The sequence below is a fragment of the Lampetra fluviatilis genome, chromosome 15, assembly GCF_964198595.1.
Source record: "Lampetra fluviatilis chromosome 15, kcLamFluv1.1, whole genome shotgun sequence".
NCBI classification, from domain to species: domain Eukaryota; kingdom Metazoa; phylum Chordata; class Hyperoartia; order Petromyzontiformes; family Petromyzontidae; genus Lampetra; species Lampetra fluviatilis.
The window spans coordinates 2,415,097-2,431,858 of record NC_136289.1 but is presented as its reverse complement, the minus strand read 5'-3'; the positions used below and the strand labels follow the sequence as shown (position 1 = coordinate 2,431,858).

Here is a 16,762-nt window from a genome sequence, read left to right as displayed (position 1 = left end):
AGGACGATTGCGCTGAAACCCTGAACGCTCGTATATACCACAGTGCATCGTGTACAGCTCGTCGAGATGAGTTGATTGCCGCATCGCCGACCATCAACAGACTAAAAATGACTGCATCACGGACATTATGCGAGAGCCGGAGTTCTATCAAATGTAGCTTCCACTCAGCACAAGGGGCACCTGTGTCCACTTTTATTAGTACAGGGACATGTTCAGACAATCGTATCTTGACAATTATTTGGGTTATAAATAATCCAGGTATTACGCACTGGCAGAGTTAGGAACTCGGGTTAATGGCTAAATCTATCCTTGAAACGTGGAATTCTCTGCAGAACATTTAAGTGTGGATTTTGCTATTAACATCAGTACACATATACGTCTATACATAATATGCATTTTCAATCTTGACTTAAAGCTTTCGTGACTGCAATAATTTATATTATTTGGGTATTTCGGTAAAGCCACGTAGTTATAAAAATAAGATGCCATATTCTATTCAGATTTGGCCAGGGGAATTCAGTCGACACCCAAAGAATATGCATTTTCAACTCTATCATAACCTGAATATGTTAGAAATTGTGAGGCAGATTTTAAATCGTATACACTAAATAAAGTGTACAGTGGTAATAGGTTTTTACCCTTTCAACTGGTACAAAAACTGACACCTTTATACAAGGCATCATGTTTTCAATAACCACAATACAAGCAGTCAAAATGCAAACATAAAGAAACAACTCTGATAATTATAATGATAGGCGTACAACTCAAAAACAGCGCACTATCACTCTGATAGTGCGTTGTTTTTGAGTTGTACGCCTTTTGGCGTCATCTGGTCCAACACCAATGGAGACTAGGCTCTAAGAAAAGCTGTCTCGGGTGTGGACCAATCAACTTCAAGGACAGTGCATATCATTATCATTATCAGAGTTGTTTCTTTTTGTTTGCATTTTGACTGCTTGTGTTGTGGTTATTGCAAACATGATGCCTTGTATAAAGGTATCAGTTTTTGTACCAGCTGAAAGGGTAAAAACCTATTACTATATTTTGCCACTGGTAAAGGAGGTCTCATAGTGTAAAGTGTACAGTGCTTATATTAAATGAGTACAACAGTGCAATGCAAACGGCAATTTATGTGATTACGGGGCAACTCTTGGGCTTAAAATAAGACAATGTCGAATGAACGTCACATGTAAAAATTGCTCTCGAATTTCAGTTTGTAGCACGTGTTGTTTAGTATATATGCCTGACGTTTTGCTCTACGCAGTTGAAACTTTTCAGGAACAGACTTTAGCCAGATTTATCCAATAATAATAAAATGGCTTTTTCCATCTGAATTGCATTCGGTGACCAATCCAAGATGTGTTGCAGTAACCTGCACCCCCTGCATCTGCCAAATGTACTCCACCCATAATAGAGATTTTGTTCGGTTAGATCGCATAAATATTAAGTGTGTCGTTAAACCCGCCATCGTCGGACACAGCCGATTAGTGAGGTTTGTCATGTAAACAAAAAAACGAGCCAATTCTCCACCCACCATGCCCTCCTCTTTGTGATGACACATCAAGATGTCATATTCTATTCAGATTTGGCCAGGGGAATTCAGTCGACTTTTATCAGGGCCACTTTGCATGCAGCCAGTTCGACCCAATGATGGTGTCATGACTTGCGCTTTGAATTGGATTTAAGTGAGGGAGAGTTGCGCAACTTCAACGTCACTCTCTCGTCCAAATGCATCTGTATCCAGTGGTAAGACTATGTCTAGATGGCTGGATATGATGCTGGATGCAGTGTATGTTCTGAGGAGACCTCCTGATAGTATTTCCTCCAACAAGGGTTCTGCAGACCCAAATCAGATACTGCGTTTGCCGGGTTAGTTAACCGCCACCCGGGGTTCGGCGTTGGCAGCTGCTGGCAGTACCCACTCACCAGGTGCAAGATGGAAAGCACTTGGTGTGTGCCTACGGTAGCAGCTATGGTGTTCTCAGTAAAGATTGACTGAACACCCAGCTGGCCAGACCGCAGCCAGTAGATGAATATTGTTAAACAGCTTCTAACATTCCGTGTAAGAGGAAGGCTTGGTGGATCATGGTGAAAGCCCAATAAAAACATTTGGAATAGTAAATAAAGTGTACAAAGGACAATGTAATTAGAGTTATTCAATCACTCTGCATCGAAATAAAAAAATGTATCTCAGAAGCCTCTTAACTAACTTTATAGCATGCAGTTGATCATTCAGAATCAGAGTTTTTATTTGGTAAGTAAGAAAACGATTGTTTTCTCGTTTAATCACATGCATTTTGCATTTAACATTTTTTTGCGTTGCAAAGATATCAACATAAAAGCTTTGAATGTGCGTGAGGATAGCAAAGATGGTAGAGATTGTGGCAAAAATTTGCAAAACTAAAAAAGTTATTTGAGAATTGCAACCAAAAAATATTACAATAAAGCCTTGAGTCGGTTTGTGCGATGAAATGCTGTGCTGTTCACTTTTCAGGAATGATTCTAAGGAAGAGGTCTCCGTTGTTAACACCACAAGCACCATCATCAACCGGATGCTGCAATTTTATGACCCGCGCATTCGGCCCAATTTTAAAGGTGGGTAGAGAGCATGTGACACGTGTACCGTGATACGACAGTTGAATTACCCTTGCATGTGAGGCTCCATTCTTAAATTGGCATCAGAGGACTATGAGAAAGAGAAGGGGACCTGGAGATTCCTGGGCTCAGTGCCTGCCCGCTGATATAAAGTATGGAGGGAAAGGCATCACGAGGGAATATCTTAGACCATTTGAACAATCATTATGAGTGGATACAAATGAGACGCTAAAAAGTCACGTTGTGTTATCCTATGAATCATTGGCAGCCCTTTGTTACTCCACTGCTGGATGAATGCCTCCCAACACTGCGCCTGTCATGGGGGTTGTTTGGCCAAGGTTGAGCACGTTGCTCAACGTGGGTTGGTTACTCACTCGCCACTGATGTGAGCTGTGCCTGGTTCCCTGTATTCCAGGTGCAGTGCACTGACTACTTGCATACTGCTCCATCCCTTCAAAGGCCCCAATACGAAACATAGCAGAATAAGCACTTTGGCGAGGCCTCAAAATAAGTCTACATAGTAAGGTGCAGCGTTAATGTACAGCCCTGAAATTTCTTGCTAATGTCATTACTTATGGAAGGCGCTCACCTAGAGGGAGTTCCAGAGAGCCCTACAATAGAGAAGTTGGGCTACTTTTCCACATTGAGCAGACATCTTGGGAGAGGTGGGAGTGCCCAAAATTTACCCCACCAAGGTGTGACCTCCCGATTGACTAACTGCGGTTTATACATTTATGCAAGGTGGGTGAACAGAAGTGGGATGGATTCTAAGAAACTTGCACCATTGGATCAACTGCCACGCCAGAAGGTTGAATAGAACCAGTGACCTCTGCATTGAAAGTCTAACCATTACACCATGGCACCATCCCGCTTAGCCTACTTCATACTTGTGTAATAATCCTTCTTGAGACGGCTTCGGAATCAGTCCTTTTTATTTCCACTCCACAATACACTTTACTCACTCACTCTCCGTTGCTGGCAGACAACGGAGAGAGGACAGACTTCGCACTAAGTCCCCACCGCGCACGTGGCACCCAGAGCCCCGTCCGCGCGTGACCCTGCTCTTGTCAGTTCCAGTCTCCTCTCGATCGTTCTCTCTCACTCTCTCTTAATCCCTTCGTCACGTGGTCCCCCCAGCCAATCGTTCATGGACAGCTTCGACCATTCTCGATGGTTCCCTGTCAATCCCTGGACCACGCCTCTCATCCGGCTCCCCATTAGCTGGGGCCCCGAATGGCTAGGCCAATCACTCCTGATGACATGCCGTGATCACGCCTGGGCCATGGTCCCTATCTCAACCCTTATTGGCTACAAGCAGGACCGGCAAGCCAATCCCCACGTGAACCCTCTATGGCTGTTATTACATCACCCCCCCCCCCCCGGTGAAAACATTTAGCCGTCTCGGCTGGGAAAAGGGTGAAGAACCAATTCCGCAACATCTTATTAGGGCACCAAGGTGCGTTTAACAATTCGAGGGTGAACCGGCGTTCCCGCGCCTAACAACATTTAAAACAGTCACCCATAATAAAAAAAAATCACGACGTACATTCGGGCACCCCTGCAGCGCAGTAACGACAGGGAAATCAGCGAAACGATCAAACGTTAACGAAACGGAAGAGATTTCGACCACGTACGCGACGCGGGACCCTCTCCGCTCCCAGCGCAAGGTCGCTTTGCTTCCGGATGGACAGGAGGTGGCAGGCTCGAAGAAGAAGTAGGTTGTTGGTGCTTGGTCACGTCCAGGGCGGGCCCCGTTGGAGGGGGGGCAGCGGGGGCTTCCTCAGCCCTCAGAACCTGTTCATCTGCAGGAGGCACAACACAGTCCCCCCTGGGATCAACGGGCGTGTCAAGTGGCGTAGTCGGCCCGGCAGAACCCAGCAGGTCAGCTAGTGGGGATGAAGGACTGACACGCGCGTCAACATAGGGTTTAAGTCGCGAGGAATGAACATACCACCGACGTTTTCCGTATTGAACGCGGATACTTTGCGAGTTCCGAACATCTACCAGCGTCACAGGCCCCCGCCACGGCCTGTGCAGTTTAGGGGATGTGCCCGCCGGTACCTGGGGGCAGTGGAGCCACGCCAGGTCTCCCACTGACCAAGGCATGCGAGTATGCGATCGACGCGCATACCGTTCGTTCCTTGCCTGAGCACGGACCGTCGCACACCGGGCAGCCTCTCGCGCCTCCGTTACTCGTTCAAGCGAGTCACGCACGTGGTCAGGCAGGGAGCGGGATGGTTGTTTACTCGGCGTCCCCAGTTGCACATCGATGGGTGGAACATTTTCACGGCCATACATCAAAAAAAATGGTGAGTATCCCGTGGACGTGTGCGGAACCATGCGGTATGCCGCTAAGACGCCTGGCATGTGCAGGTCCCAATCGGTTTGCTTGTCACTGACCGTGTGACAAAGCATAGCCGAAAGGGTACGGTTGAATCGTTCCACCATACCATCTGTTTGTGGATGGTATGGAGAGGTGCAAACTTTCTTTGTACCTAGCGCGTCACAAACTTCCCTAAGCAATTTAGAGGAGAAATTCCGCCCTTGATCTGTGAGCAGCCTCTCAGGTGCCCCCTTGTCCATGACATACCCGTTCAAGAAAGCGTCGGTGATGGACGCTGCCGTTTGGTCGGGCAGAGGCCAGGCCATCGGCCATCGAGAAAAATATTCCACCCCGACCAGAAGGTATTTATTGCCCCTAGCCGACGGGGGAAACGGCCCTAGAATGTCGAGAGCCACTAATTCGTTGATACGGGACACTTCAATGGAACGCAACGGTGGTACATAGTGGTTCCGAGGCGGCTTCCTCTTCGCACAATCATGGCACGAGCGGACAAAATCATTGATGTCTGCCATCATACCGGCCCAGAAAAAATCCTTTTGCATCACGGCCACAGTCTTTTGGACGCCGAGGTGCATCAACTTATCAGCGTGCAGAGCACGGAGCAGGTCGTAGCGAAGCGAAGTAGGCACTACCAAGCGTGGTCGGTCAGACAACCCGTCGGTACACATTAACAATCCCGACTTACCCCGGAACATCTGCCACTTCCAACCCGCCAATTGCGATTTCTGTTTCCCAATCAATTTACGTAGCGGAGACAGCGAGGCATCGGCCTCCTGCTCGCGCAACCAGACCGCGTGCGGCAGCCGTAAGGTATCATCGGTGTCCACCGACACCTGCTGGTCCTCCTCCTTCGCTTTCGCCCCTGCGTCGTCCTCATTCACTATCGCCCCCATAACCGGGCAGGGCAACGTGGGCGGTGCCGCGCAGCGGTGCGTGCCCATCAGGCAAGTGCACGGAGGAATGGGCGGCAGCCTTGAGAGCGCATCAGCGTTCGCGTGACGGGCCCCCTTTCGGTATGTTATATCGAAGGAAAATTCCTGTAACGATTCCAACCACCGGGCCAATTGGCCTGACGGCTGATCCAATTTGAGGGAATATTGCAAAGCCGCATGATCAGTGCGGACCAGGAATTTCCGTCCATATAGGTACGGCCGGTACAATCGAACAAAATGGACAATTGCCAAAAGTTCCCGCCTTGTCACGCAATATCGTGTTTCCGCAGGGGATAGAACCCTGCTGCCGTACGTCACCACCCTCTCAACCCCGTCTTTGCGTTGCGACAAAACGGCCCCAATTCCGATATCACTAGCATCCGTATCAAGGATGAACGGCTGCGAAAAATCTGGGTAATTTAACGTAGGCGCCGTGGCGAGGTGGTCCCGAAGTGCCATAAAGGAACTTTCTTCCTCCGCACCCCATTTAAACCTTTGATTTTTGCCAGTTAGAACGTGTAATGGTTTTGCCAGCGTCGCAAAGTTCTTATTGAAGCAGCGATAATAGGAAGCGAATCCAATAAACCGCCGAACATCACCCACCGAGGTGGGTGTGGGCCACTCACGTACACACTTCGTTTTCAGAGGGTCAGTGGATACACCGTCCGAACTGACAATATGACCCAGGTAACGGACCGAGTGTTGCAGAAGGTGGCATTTCCTCGGTTTAAACTTAAGGTCAGCCGCACGCATTCTTTGAAAAACTGTCTCAAGGCGCAGGAGATGTTCCTCGAACGTGCGGCTATAGACAATTATATCGTCTAGATATATGAGGCACATTTCCCACTGCAGTCCTGCCAACACCAATTCCATGAGCCGCTGAAACGTGGCCGGAGCCGCGTTCAGGCCCATCGGCAACCAATTAAATTCAAAGAGACCTTGCGGCGTGCGGAATGCCGTTTTGGCTTTTGACTCGTCATCGAGGGGAAGCTGCCAGAGGCCCGAGGACAGGTCAAGGGTGGAAAAGAATTTAGCACCCGATAAAGCATCCAATGAGTCATCCATCCTCGGTAAGGGGTACGCGTCCGCTACCGAAATTTTGTTCAACCGGCGGAAATCAACGCAAAACCTCGTACCACCATCTTTCTTCTTAACCAGAACGACGGGCGCGCCCCAAGGGCTGTTGGACGGCGAAATAATATCCGCCGCCAGCAATTCATCTACTGCCCTACGCACATGTTCCCTTTCCGCCGGGCTCATGCGGTGAGGGTGCATACAGACGGGAGGCGCCGCACCGGTTTCAATATGGTGTGACAAAAGCGACGTGCGGCCGAGGTCCAAATCATTTCTGCTGAAAACATCAGCGTACCGCAGCAATAGCGAACGCAAGGCGTTCCTATGTTCATTTGACAAGGAAGAATTCTCTCCGCATAAATCTGCGATCCAGCGTTCTTGTGAACGATCATGCGGAGACCCATCCACGGGCATCCGAGCGCGCGGCGGTTTGTCACAAGAGGCGAAATCGGTAGTGGCGTGAGCCAGCACCGATCCCTCTGGAACAACAACGCGGTCAGGTCCCCATTCAAGACCTGTATGAAAGGTGCCTGACCTGGGCGCACGATTGTTTGTGCCACCGCCAAAGAAAAAGATTTCGATACCGAATTCGATGGGGATAATAGCATGCCCTTCGCATCCCTTCCCATTTGAAGTGGTTTTCGGTAACGCAGCGGGATAAGCATTTGCGCTCCCGATGGAACCTCCACCGTAGCCGCAACGACAGCAGTAACTGCGTTACCTGTAGGCGCATTGGCCAGCAGGGAAGGCAGGAACGCCATCCTACGACCCCCCGGCATTTCCAAACAGTCCTGGTCGACCCGTATTCTCAGCGGCATCCGGCGCGGGAAATCCGTACCCAACAAGCATGGAACAGCTAGCGAGCGAGAAATTAACACAGGTCCTGCGGCGGTAATATTTCCGATAGCGATGCTCACATCCACCTGTCCGCAGATACCCATGCTCCCCGCATTGGCGGCAACACACGCATCATTAACCTTGCGTATCCGCGACGCTGGAATGGACAACAAATGAAAAATAACATCAGAAATGATGGTAGCCGATGCGCCAGTGTCCACCAAGATACGGACGTCAACGCCGTCGATGGTACCTCGTACCGTCGACGAGCCCGACGCCGCAGCCACAATCCTGCGAGCCAATTTCTTCCACTGTGTAGCAGAGCATGTCAATGGAGCAGGAGAAGTAAAATTATCTTTAGGAGTGTAAGAATGAGTGCGAGTGGATGAGTGATGTGACACGACCTGCCGGGTGTCCGATTTGTGCCGACTCGCCCGAGGTTGTTGCAGCTCCGCAGCAGGTAGAGGAGATGGAGGTCCCCTTGGCGGAAGAGGCGACAGCAGAGGTCGGCAGCAGCAGTCACGGGCGAAGTGGCCCCGTCTTCCGCACTTGAAACACTCGGCCGACGTCGGCCGGTGGTCGGACGACCCGGCCCTCGCACGCGGCCGGCCCGTGTAGTCGCCCCGCTGGTCGCGCAGCCGCCGTCCCGGAATCCTATGCGGGACAGCAGCAGCCAGCATGTCGTCGTCGCCCGAGTTGTCGGAGCAGTGGACAACCAGTCGCGGAGACCACCCCAGAGGCGACCCGTCGATCTCGGGTTTCCCTGTCCACGCCGCCATCTAGTCCCAACGCTTGATATAAAACTTAGCGTCCAGGCAGCGCGCCACCCACCGCGATGAAAGCGGTTCGTGGCTGCACACTGGTAGAGAGATGTTGAGCTCCTGAGACAACTCCAGCATGCGGGAAAGGATGAGCGGATCCAAATGCTCGGCCGTTGCGTCGGGGTAGGCGGCCATGGCCATCGCCATCAACGCCCCCCGATAGGCCAACGGCGATTCCTCCGGTGCTCGGCGACGCGACATAAATTTTCTGGTGGCCGATGTCGGCGGGTCATAAAATTCCGCCATCTCTGTGAACGCATCCCGCAGTGTCTTCTTCTTGGACGCTGGGATGGAGCGGAAGACTCCCAGAGACACATCATCGAGCAGCGTAGGTAGCGCACCCAGCGCTTCTTCCTCCGTCCAGTTCACAGATCTAAAAGCTGACTCGAAGCGCCACGTAAAAGCACTCCAATCGCCCCCGGCGATAAATTCTTTAATTTGTGGAAGGCGATGTCCGCGGTGGCAGGCGCGTGCCGCGGGCGTCTCCGACTGCCGTTCCCGCTCTCTGCTCTGTGCAGGCAAAATGGCGTCCGGCGGCCGCGTGGTGGTAGGCGCGCCCAAAATGGCGGCCGACGACTCCGGCGCAGCCGCCCCACCCATAACGACGGCGTCCTCCCGCGTGGCAGGAGCAATGGCGGGTCCCGATTCCATAGCAGGACCCCTTCCCGCGGCGTCCAGCTGATCGGCGATCTGGCGACCCACGGCTGGTGAGGACGCCACCGCGGTCACCAGGCTTAGCAGAATGGCGCGCAACGACTCAATCTGCTCCGCCATCAGCCGCCATTCGTCTCTTGGTCCTGCGGTGGTCGCATCCTCCCCCGGTCGACGCTGAGAGGCGTCGAGGCGAGTGTCATCAGCAGGCGGCACAAGGGCTGTAGCTCCCAACAGCTCATCTTCATCCGTCTCGACCTCTTCCTCCGATAGAGGCACGGGCAGGTTCTTTTTTCTGGGGTGCTTAGACATCTTGACGATCGTCGAAACAGTCGCAGAATTACTTCTGACACCAGTGTAATAATCCTTCTTGAGATGGCTTCGGAATCAGTCCTTTTTATTTCCACTCCACAATACACTTTACTCACTCACTCTCCGTTGCTGGCAGACAACGGAGAGAGGACAGACTTCGCACTAAGTCCCCACCGCGCACGTGGGACCCAGAGCCCCGTCCGCGCGTGACCCTGCTCTTGTCAGTTCCAGTCTCCTCTCGATCGTTCTCTCTCACTCTCTCTTAATCCCTTCGTCACGTGGTCCCCCCAGCCAATCGTTCATGGACAGCTTCGACCATTCTCGATGGTTCCCTGTCAATCCCGGGACCACGCCCCTCATCCGGCTCCCCATTAGCTGGGGCCCCGAATGACTAGGCCAATCACTCCTGATGACATGCCTTGATCACGCCTGGGCCATGGTCCCTATCTCAACCCTTATTGGCTACAAGCAGGACCGGCAAGCCAATCCCCACGTGAACCCTCTATGGCTGTTATTACACTTGTATTGAATGGCACTGTGGTAGATCACCTTACTCGGGAGTTTGCAAATTAAAAGTAGCACATCATCTCTTTAGGGATTAATAAAATGAGTATCACTTTAAACCAACAATGGTTATGCTATAGACAGATTAAAAGGTGGAATATCCACCTCCAGCTTAGGAATTCCTATGGAGGTGAGAACCAACCAACGATAGTTTTATCACGGAAACACTCTTGACTCTTCTGCTGCAAGTATGTTGGTGTCGTATATAACAACCAATGGTTATAGTGTCTGTGTATATAGCACTCGTGCACTTTTGTCGTTTTACTTATTAGATTACATAAAGCTGATCACCAGCTTGCATCTCATGAGACGTTCCAAACATAGCAGAAATGGAGGCTCTTTCTTCACCACTGGTTGTTCACAACATATTGTGGCCATTTGAAGGTACCTGCTGTTTCAATGAGCAGATTTTGTGTTGTAAAGTTTCTCAACCCTTGAAAAATAAACGCATTTTCATGAAAGTGCATTTTAATAAGGATGCATTCATACTGTAGAATGGATACACTGTGTGAGTGAATGGGATTATGGTAAACAGCACATATCTTATATTCTTGGTTCTTTCGGTAAAGTCACGTAGAAGGGAAATAATACAAAATAAAATATAATAAAATATAATTCTCACAACGTTTCGGCCACAACACAAGCACATATCTTACTTAAAACGTGAAAAAATATGAAGGTTTGTGGAGAAGGTGGAATAACTGGTGAATAACATCATCAATGAGAGAACATCCGTTGGATCAACAATAACAAAACATATATCCTAAATATTTAAAAATAAATCTTGAAAGCAAAATGATGCATCAGTGGTTATTATATAAAACAAAATGTTAACACAATTTATTTGACGAATTACAGACCCATTAGCTCTTTATCATAATGCATGTACCATGTTCACAAAGATCCTAAACAACCGAATATTGGTGAATATAAAGGATAGCCAACCAAAAAAGTAGCTCGTTTTCGAATACCATTCACGCCATACATATTCTCAATCAGAATTGAGAAAACACAAACGAACATGGAATACCATTATGCCAGGCTTTTGTAGACAATGAAAAAAGCATTGTATCCAGTGGAAACCGATGTAGTAATCCAAGCTGTCACAAATAAATAGCAGGTTAAATAAAATATGTATTGATATTAGAACAGTGATAATCAGAAGGGAACTCATGCAATGATGACAAAAGTAATAAATTAATGCTTTAGACGATTCCAAGCTCTCTGACATGTTTTCGGATTGTACCCAGTGTTGCTCGCCATTATGTCCGACGTTTTTCTTAATGTGCTGGGAACATATTCAGGAGCTGAATTGAGCAGCTCACATAATTGAGCAGCATTGAAAAGGCAACGTGGTCCAGCAACATTTCAACTTTAAATCCACCAAATAGCAAGATTGTGGTGCGTAATCTGAAAATACGCGAAAGACTCGAACACGGGCGTTGGTTACTTATATGGGAACTAGCATAAGTACCCGGCGTTGCCCGGGTGAAAAAGATATTTCTTAATAACCTTACATATATACACACCCTCACCACTCACCACTCACCCTCACCATTCACCCTCACCACTCTCCCTCACCACTCATCCTCACCAATCACACCCTCACCACTCTCCCTCACCACTCTCCCTCACCACTCATCCTCACCAATCACACCCTCACCAATCGCCACTCACCACTCACCCTCAACACTCACCCTCACCACTCACCACTCACCCTCACCATTCACCCTCACCACTCTCCCTCACCACTCTCCCTCACCACTCATCCTCACCAATCACACCCTCACCAATCACCACTCACCACTCACCCTCAACACTCACCCTCACCACTCACCACTCACCCTCACCATTGACCCTCACCACTCTCCCTCACCACTCTCCCTCACCACTCATCCTCACCAATGACACGCTCACCAATCACCACTCACCCTCAACACTCACCCTCGCCACTCACCACTCACCCTCACCATTCACCCTCACCACTCTCCCTCACCACTCTCCCTCACCACTCATCCTCACCAATCACACCCTCACCAATCACCACTCACCACTCACCCTCAACACTCACCCTCACCACTCACCCTCACCACTCACCCTCACCACTCAACCTCCCCTCACCACTCACTAATCACCACTCACAATCGCCACTCACAACCGCCCTCAGCATTATATTTTTGCCCCAGTCAACGCCGGATATTTCCCATTTGTAGCAGTTTATATCAACTCTATAAGCAACTTATATTAAACAGGAAGCGCGATCCTAAAGTAATTTACAACCTTCGATTAGTCCTTTGTGCGATTCAAAGAATCGATTCCTGGCATGTTGGGGGTTTACATTTTGAATGATAGAGTTTCATTTTCATTGTTATTTTATTTTTTTATTTTTTCAGGAGTTTTTAATTACATTTTTGCCCCGGTCAACGCCGGATATTTCCCGTTCGTAGCAGTTTATATCGACTTTAACCAACTTATAGTAAACGGGAATCGTCCGAATCTAAAGGAATCTACAACCTTCGATTCATTTGCGCGATTCAGAGAATCGATTCTTGGCGCGTCGGGTTTAAAAGTAATTACACAGTTGTTTTTTCATTGGTATGTAATGTTTGAAAGTTTTCATAAGATTTTAAATGTATTTTCCCCCCGGGCAACGCTGGGTATATCGAGTTTCTACCACAAATGCGTGCGCATATTTTTTACGGGAATTAAAAATGGCGTCCACCCGGCAGCGAATGCGTCGCTACCCGTTGCCAGGGGCAACCGCCGTCCAATGAAACTGCGTATGGTCCGGCGACACACAGACACACACACAGACAGACAGATTTGCGATTTTATATATATAGATTTACTCAGAGTGAATCTGTGATATCTGTCCTGTGAGTCCCCCCCTCACCATGTGAACACACCTGAACTGCGTGGTCACTTTGGGCTGAGCTGTATGCACCACGACAGAGGTGTTTCCTACTAGAGTATTATTTTTTATCTTGAAACTGCCTTATCGGACGGTGAAAGCAAGGACACAGCTTGTTAGTAATCCATGAGGAAGAGGACTTGCCAACACGACCTCAGGCCAAAATACTTTTCAACTTGAAAAATTGCCAACATTATTTTTCCCGGCTTTAACAAGGACAATAAGATGGATGGATGTTGTTCACGGTATCAGAGCAATTATTTATCAGCAGTAGATAGGACAGAGGTTATGTAGATAGTGTCCCTGTTGTTATATGTAGGTGTTTGGTGTGTAGCTTGTCAAAAAAATGGTATGGAATCTTCAAAGAGTGTAAAATACTAAACACATATAGGCATTACTTGCGAAATGCACTGTGGGTGATTAAAAAAAAGTTTAGCTTAATTGGTTGGGGAAACCTGTGACCTACATTAAATGGAATCTTTAAAATGTAAGGCTAATGACAGCAAATGAATAAAAAGCATTCACAGGGAAACGGTAGATGTATAAAGCACAGTGGTGCTTTTACAAGCAGTGCCACTGCATAGCATATGGTAAATCTATATATGGGTAAACGAGTGGAATGCATGATCCCCAATGAGACAATTTTCTCGTAATCAAATGTGCAGTTCTATTAGCATGCCAGTAAAATTTGGGTAGCCATTAAAGGCGGTGTGATGTAATTTGTAATAAAGAATATGCTATTGTGTGATCGGCCAAAGCCTAAATAACCGACCCAAAATGTATCGTTTTTTAAATTATGGGTATGATAATAAACATCTCTTTTTGCAATTGTATCTGAAACATTTTTTTCTTAGTGGCAGCTACAATTTAATCAAACATATCATTATCATGAGCTATCCACGAATGGATGAAGGCCTCCCCATGTCTCGTGATTTTACCTATAACAAAGGTTTTTTGTGTTAGTTCGCCTAAATAAAAATGGGTCGTTCAACCCGCCACCACTGCACACAGCCAATGAGTAAGGTTTGTCACATAAACAAAACGTGCAAGTTAGTTACTACTTCAGCACACCGGTGTGTTGGAGAGTGAACCCACAATTGTGCTGAAGTACTAGCTAATTGGCAAACCTTACGAAAAACCTTACTAATTGGCTGTGCCTGGTGGTGGCGGGTTAGCGACAGATTTATATGTACATGATATAACCTAAAGAAAAACATGTATTAGAGTCTTGCGAAGCCATGCTCCAACTTGCTCCTGCATGTGAGCTAATCTCATGACTGCATCTCCACTGTTGACCTCCTCTCGGTGTGTTCTGTCTTTTGGTTGCCGTTCAATTGCCAGTCTCATTTATCATCCTTTACAATGGTGTGTTGTCCAAGTTCACGTACTGTTATTAACAGTCAATATGCCTCTAACTTTCAACTATATATTTTTTCCTTATCCACGTATTCCTCTTTTTGTATTCAAGCCTCAAAATATGCACGCAAAATATGTTCAATTTCAGGCAAGATAGCCTAAATAACTTGGAAGTTCAGAAGAGTGTACCAGGAAAGCAATTTAAATGTAACCATGAAGAGAATGTTGTGATGTATATTAACTATCTGCAGGATAGAAGAAGGCAGTTTCCTAAGCTGGACGTTGGAGTGACACCCAGAAGTCAGTGACCAAAGGGACGTTGTAGATACAGGTGTTAAGAGGCTCCAAAAGTGGACATTAGAGTTCAGGTGCTGGCTGTACACCAGCTGTAAAATCTAGCAGAGGGAAGCCACGGTAATTTATATACAGTGAGGGAAAAAAGTATTTGATCCCCTGCTAATTTTGTACGTTTGCCCACTGACAAAGAAATGATCAGTCTATAATTTTAATGGTAGGTTTATTTGAACAGTGAGAGACAGAATAACAACAACAAAATCCAGAAAAACGCATGTCAAAAATGTTATAAATTGATTTGCATTTTAATGAGGGAAATAAGTATTTGACCCCCTCTCAATCAGAAATATTTCTGGCTTCCATGTGTCTTTTATACAGGTAACGAGCTGAGATTAGGAGCACACTTAAAGGGAGTGCTCTTAATCTCAGCTTGTTACCTGTATAAAAGACGCCTGTTCACAGAAGCAATCAATCAATCAGATTCCAAACTCTCCACCATGGCCAAGACCAAAGAGCTCGCCAAGGATGTCAGGGACAAGATTGTAGACCTACACAAGGCTGGAATGGGCTACAAGACCATCGCCAAGCAGCTTGGTGAGAAGGTGACAACAGTTGGTGCGATTATTCGCAAATGGAAGAAACACAAAAGAACTGTCAATCTCCCTCGGCCTGGGGCTCCATGCAACATCTCACCTCGTGGAGTTGCAATGATCATGAGAACGGTGAGGAATCAGCCCAGAACTACATGGGAGGATCTTGTCAATGATCTCAAGGCAGCTAGGACAATAGTCACCAAGAAAACAGTTGGTAACACACTACGCCGTGAAGGACTGAAATCCTGCAGCGCCCACAATGTCCCCCTGCACAAGAAAGCACATATACATGCCCGTCTGAAGTTTGCCAATGAACATATGAATGATTCAGAGGACAACTGGGTGAAAGTGTTGCGGTCAGATGAGAACAAAATGGAGCTCTTTGACATCAACTCAACTCGCCATGTTTGGAGGAGGAGGAATGCTGCCTATGACCCCAAGAACACCATCCCCACTGTCAAACATGGAGGTGGAAACATTATGCTTTGGGGGTGTTTTTTCTGCTAAAAGGACAGGACAACTTAATCGCATCAAAGGGACGATGGACGGGGTCATGTACCATCAGATCTTGGGTGAGAACCTCCTTCCCTCATTGAAAATGGGTCGTGGATGAGTATTCCAGCATGACAATGACCCAAAACACACGGCCAAGGCAACAAAGGAGTGGCTCAAGAAGAAGCACATTAAGGTCCTGGAGTGGCCTAGCCAGTCTCCAGACCTTAATCCCATAGAAAATCTGTGGAGGGAGCTGAAGGTTCGAGTTGCCAAACGTCAGCCTCGAAACTTTAATGACTTTGAGAAGATCTGCAAAGAGGAGTGGGACAAAATCCCTCCTGAGATGTGTGCAAACCTGGTGGCCAACTACAAGAAACGTCTGACCTCTGTGATTGCCAACAAGGGTTTTTTATTCTTAGGTTTTTTCGGTAAAGTCACGTAGGTAAAAACATTAAAAAGTAAAATAAAATAAAAATAAAAATCACGACGTTTCGGAGGCAACACAAGCTTCCGTCTTCAGGTGGTACCGTCACAGCCACGACAGCTGTATCAAGTAAATGAGAGATTGCAGGAGTTACAACTGCGTTTATATAATGGTTGGAGAAGGTGGTGGGGCAAGGGCCGCATACTTATTATTAATATGGTAAGGTGAGGCTTGAGACTAAGAATATACTGCATAACAAAGGGTTTTGCCACCAATTACTAAGTCATGTTTTGCAGAGGGGTCAAATACGTATTTCCCTTATTAAAATTCAAATCAATTTATAACATTTTTGACATGCGTTTTTCTGGATTTTGTTGTTGTTATTCTGTCTCTCACTGTTCAAATAAACCTACCATTAAAATTATAGACTGATCATTTTTTTGTCAGTGGGCAAACGTACAAAATCAGCAGGGGATCAAATACTTTTTTCCCTCACTATATTTGTTGAACTTCTTTCGCACCGTGCATAGCTAACCATGCTAATTGTTCTAAAGAAATG

General features: G+C 47.4%; 1 protein-coding gene across 3 annotated transcripts in view; it reads left to right on the top strand.

Annotated features, from left to right (window-relative positions):
- The window catches only part of GLRB (glycine receptor beta), a 227,905-nt gene that overhangs the window by 36,895 nt on the left and 174,248 nt on the right, over positions 1–16,762 (top strand). For all 3 annotated transcript variants that reach the window (XM_078862959.1, XM_078862958.1, XM_078862962.1), the window contains one exon: positions 2,495–2,595. In XM_078862959.1, the coding sequence (XP_078719085.1) occupies positions 2,495–2,595 (101 nt within the window). The remainder of the gene's footprint in view (positions 1–2,494; positions 2,596–16,762) is intronic.